The sequence below is a fragment of the Tupaia chinensis genome, unplaced genomic scaffold, assembly GCF_000334495.1.
Source record: "Tupaia chinensis unplaced genomic scaffold, TupChi_1.0 Scaffold000618_1, whole genome shotgun sequence".
Taxonomy (NCBI): Eukaryota; Metazoa; Chordata; class Mammalia; order Scandentia; family Tupaiidae; genus Tupaia; species Tupaia belangeri.
The window spans coordinates 1,377,938-1,383,182 of NW_006160138.1; the positions used below are offsets into that span (position 1 = coordinate 1,377,938).

A 5,245-nucleotide genomic window follows, 5' to 3' on the forward strand; every position below is an offset into this window, starting at 1 on the left:
ATAGTGACATCCTGAAAATGTCTGATTCAAGTATACTCGTAGAGGGATAGAAAACTATTCCTTTCTCAATAATCAAAATAGAATTCACTTTGTCTACCTTTTATTTAAAAATAGGATAACCAAGAATCTATGCCTCCTCCCAAAAATATACTGCCCATTCAGATATGGGCAAAAATTCTTTAAAAGGGAATACATTCTAAGGAAATTCAACGGGGTTTGCTTGCAATAGAGAAGCAACACGCATCTGAGAATCAACCCCAGATATTCAAGGTGAGTCCCTCCCATCTGCATTCTAATGACATGTGTGCACTAGTTAAGGAGACCCAGTCAATAAGGGCAAATATTTTGAAGGTAAAATGCAGCAATACATGTCGTGCATTACCTGTGTCTTGGCTCTTGACAAATAATAATAATAATAATTGCCATTTAAAGTTTGTAACTGTTAAAATGCTAATAACTAGAAAAAGCTTTCAAATGAACAGTCCATGCTGAAATAAATAACAGAAGAACATAGCAATACGAACCTTATAAGGCCGGTAAATATTCGCTAAAACCATGCTAACCGGTAGCATATAGGTACTAGCTTTCAGAAATTGCTGCACTAAAATTATACTTTCTACGGCAATTTTTTTTTCCTTTACAGACTTCTATTTACATTTGGCTTTAAATATGAAAATATCTGATAAACTTTATAAAATGTACACTTTAAAAACATAGCTTCTGCAAAATTTTCTTGGAAAAAAACAAACAAACAAACAAACCTGTGCACCAGAAATTTTAGATTTTTTTTCTCTTTTTCAGAAATAAGTTGAAAGGTTCCCCTCCTTTCTTACCCCCACACCCACCCCTGTCAAATATCTCAAGTCTTTTTAAGTGGCAGCACTGTGTGTTTGGGAGGAGCCTCCTTTGTGATCACCCCCAATCTCCACTGCATCTTCATTTAATTTACATATCACTGAATACTCTTTGGTTTAATTATTTTCCTTTGCAAAACATCATAATAGCAGCAGCTGAAGCCCTCAATACCCTCTCACTGTCAACAGCCAAATTATTGCCTCTCTGCAAGTTCTCTTGTCCAATAAATCTCCAATTCTTCCCACTCTTCAAACAACTTCCCAAACCTGCCTTTCAGTGTGGATTTACAATAATATCCATTTTAACATCTCTTTCTTGGTTTCCATCAAAATAACACCACGGTTTCCAAACCCATCAAATTTGAAGGCTGAAAACAGCAAAAAAAAAAAAACTGTCAAATTTGTGCAGGCACTGCATTCAGATATGGCTGTTCAAGAACCAGAGACCATCACGAACATCAACGTACAAAATATATGATTCTAGAACAAGCTGTTTTTTAATGGCATACAGGGATATAATACCATAAGAGAGTTGATTTTAAGACTCCAATTAAAGTCAGTCACCCCAGAATTCACAAATAAAGGAAAGAAAAAAATTAAAAGAATTCCATTCTTGAGCTAAAGTGGAAAAAAAAAGTTTCTAAAAACAAAAATAAAGTTTCTAGCAAGGCAGGCAGCCAGGCAGGAGATGCTTCTAGAAAACAATGTGTCCTTAGTAACCTGTTCTCGGGCTCCACAGGAGACAATGGCCAGCTATCACGTAACCATGAATGTGCACATGTAATGGGGAAATGATCCTGTTAGACCAGCGTCTCCTTTACTTGTGATGGTGTTATATTTTTATGATTCTCTTTGTCTCTAAAACATTGAGACATTTTTATTACTGTCCTCTACCATAAAAAAAGGCAACTTTCCTCTCCTGAATGGCTTGAGCTGATGCACTACATCGAAGAGGCTGATCCATACCTCCCTGCTTTCCCACTTTGGCATCTATGGTCCTCGATGACCCTGCAGAACTGCTCTGAGCTCACAGATCAAAAGAACCCATGTAGAACCAGGCATGGCATCTGTTCTAAGGTGAAGTCATGCTGGAAATGTCCTGAGAGTCAAGGCAATGGCTTCAATCGCAAGGATTAAGCCTCTTAATTTTTCATGCTGGGTGGCTCAGTTTTGAAGATGTCAGGATGTTGACAAAGTTCAACCAAGATCTTATCTTTGGAATACATTTTGGAATGTGCAAAAAGGGAAAGCCCAGGGAAAAAAATCTAAGAACACATCAATGGCTCTCAATTTGTGCATTACCCTGGCCAGCATTACCTAGCAGGAAGGAAAAATTAGTGATATTGAGTTCATGTGAATTTTACTTCCTTTTTCTTCTTCCTCGTCCTCTTCAAACAAAAACGTTTCATGAAAGAACAAAATTTAAAATGAAAAATGCACTACACTGACTAGTTCTGTACGTATGATGCTCTATTGACTAAGATACGAAGTGAGCAGACTGTTCAAGGTCTTGCTGAGGTTCAAAGTTACCGTCTCTCCATTTCAAGGCAGCCCATGGGGCACTGTTTCTTTTTAAGCATAAGCTCCACTGTGCAAAACTGTGCATTATCTTTGGTATTTATCTTAGGTAGTCTAACTTAAAATTTGAGATAACCCATTAACATCATGGAGGGAGGAAAAAAAAAACAAAAACAAAAACGACAACAACCCGGAGGCTACCATTTGGCTAGTGTTACATAATGCCCTTATGTAACCAAAGAGAGAGAGAGAGGAAAAAAAAAAAAATCAATTCTAGCAAACAAATTACTGGCCTCAAAAAATCAGGCTCTCATTTTGGCAGTTAATAGCCAAATACTTGCCACTTTGAAGCGCATCGTAAGCTTTCAACAAAGTTCAACACTGACTTTTAAATTACACAAAAGAAAAACTACACTGCAACAAAAATACAATTTGTGTTCATGTAGTTAGCAGCTTTTCAAAAATTAAGGCAGAGTCTTGCCTTTGTTATGCCATTAAAAACATTCTTGTTCCCTAACAAGAAGCATTCTGGATAAGTCAAATACCCAACCAAGGCTTGCCTGCAAGTTCAAGTTTTGTAAAAACACAAAACAAAACATAAAAACCCATAACTTATTCTAGAACATATATGTGCCATCGGGTCACACGGTGGCATGTTTAGTGCTTTACATTAACCATCGCGCTTACAGTCTTCCTTTGAAACCATTGTGCTAGCCTCAATCTCTTGTGGCTTCTTGCCTTGACCCACCTCTTGATCAGTACCGTCGTCTGTGTAACTGTTTTGGGCCTCTGACCAACAGACTGTGTTGTAAAGTAAATAATCCAGAGAACGCATCAGTCAGTCATATCTCCGATTCTCGCCGTAAGGGTCTGGGTTCTAGAGGTACACTTGCCTGGTTGTGAAGGTCTATGTCAGGGGATGTGTCCGTACTAGTGCTCTCTGGAACTCCATTTTCGCTGTCATCTTCCTCTTTGCTTGTGAGGGCAACCTCATTTTCATAGCAAAATGAATTCGCGTTTGAGAGGATGTATTTCTTTTCTGCTAAGTCTCTGGCACTACAAAGAGGAGTATTGGGTACTTCATAAGTTTTGTGGAACCTGGAATAGTCCACCTTGTAGTAGTGTTTTTCTTCAAAGAGTACAGGCTCATAGCGGTGGCCCCAAAGGATTTCATTTGCCAGATAAGAGCTACGGCACTGTGTTGTCATGGCAGTGGCTTCCACCATGCCTTCCAGTATTACAACAATTTCAAAATCTGCATTGTCAATGTCTTGTTTACTCAGATCATATAAAGGACTGTCTTCATCTATTTCATGGACTATAGTGATTGGGGACACCAGAAATATACGGTCAATTCCACTGTCAAACCCAACATTGATGTCTATTTGATCCAAAGGGATATACTCCCCTTCAGAAGTGATTCTGGATTTGAGAAGCTGGGCCCGGACATGAGCTTCCACCAAGTGGCTTTTCCGAAGATTGCCCACTCGCCACATCAAACATAGCTTTCCATCTCTCATGGCAATCACAGCATTGTGACTGAAGACAAGAGTCTCATTCCTCTTCTTTGGCTTTGCCATCTTTGCCATGACTGCACCAATGATAAAGGCGTCGATGATGCAGCCTACGATTGACTGGAATACCACCATGAAAACGGCAATGGGGCATTCATCTGTGACACACCTGAAGCCATAACCAATGGTCGTCTGGGTCTCAATGGAGAAAAGGAAGGCAGCTGTGAAGCTGTTGACCTCAGAAACACATGCTTTGCTCTCTTTAGATGCATCCAGGTCTCCATGGAGCAGAGCTATCAACCAAAACACACAGCCAAAGAACAGCCATGAGAGAACGAATGCCAGGCAGAAGATAACCAACATCCACCGCCAGCGAATGTCCACGCATGTCGTAAAGATGTCTGCAAGGTACCGCTGCCCTTTCTCACCCACGTTGATGAACTGCACGTTACAGTGGCCATCTTTCTTCACAAAGCGGCTCCTGCACTGTTGTCGAGTATGAACTTTACTCTTGCCATTCCCGAAGCCATTTGCAACCGCCATGGTGGCCAACTTCATGCCGTCTTCTTCTGAAGAGACAATGCTGTAGCGGTTGGTCCGCACACTGCCCATTGCTCCTGCTGGGGACTCCAGTGCTTCTGCTTTGGAAAACAGTCTGAGTTTTTGCAAAACCCTTTGGAGAAACAGTTTTGAATGTTCAGTGAGAACACACACCAAAAATTGCTCTCTTTAGATGCATCCAGGTCTCCATGGAGCAGAGCTATCAACCAAAACACACAGCCAAAGAACAGCCATGAGAGAACGAATGCCAGGCAGAAGATAACCAACATCCACCGCCAGCGAATGTCCACGCATGTCGTAAAGATGTCTGCAAGGTACCGCTGCCCTTTCTCACCCACGTTGATGAACTGCACGTTACAGTGGCCATCTTTCTTCACAAAGCGGCTCCTGCACTGTTGTCGAGTATGAACTTTACTCTTGCCATTCCCGAAGCCATTTGCAACCGCCATGGTGGCCAACTTCATGCCGTCTTCTTCTGAAGAGACAATGCTGTAGCGGTTGGTCCGCACACTGCCCATTGCTCCTGCTGGGGACTCCAGTGCTTCTGCTTTGGAAAACAGTCTGAGTTTTTGCAAAACCCTTTGGAGAAACAGTTTTGAATGTTCAGGGAAAACACACACCAAAAAAAAAAAAAAAGAGAGAGACAGAGAGAGAGAAGAGATGGGTGTCTCCAGGAGCTTTGGGGTTCTACCAAGGTCTGTCTATTGACATGCAGAGTGACCTTAGTAACTCAACTGACATCCAGAGAATATGTCCTGCAAGAAAAGAGAGATTGTTCATTACTAAACAAGTAATTGT

The 5,245-nt window shown here is 41.0% G+C and overlaps 1 protein-coding gene across 1 annotated transcript; it reads right to left on the reverse strand.

The window, feature by feature from the left end:
- Nucleotides 1-283: 283 nt before the first annotated feature.
- Nucleotides 284-4,605, reverse strand: KCNJ2 (potassium inwardly rectifying channel subfamily J member 2). Its single transcript, XM_006158974.3, has one exon. It carries the CDS (start codon nt 4,496-4,498, stop codon nt 3,215-3,217), a length of 1,284 nt encoding a protein of 427 aa, XP_006159036.1. The 5' UTR covers nt 4,499-4,605; the 3' UTR covers nt 284-3,214.
- Nucleotides 4,606-5,245: the final 640 nt, after the last annotated feature.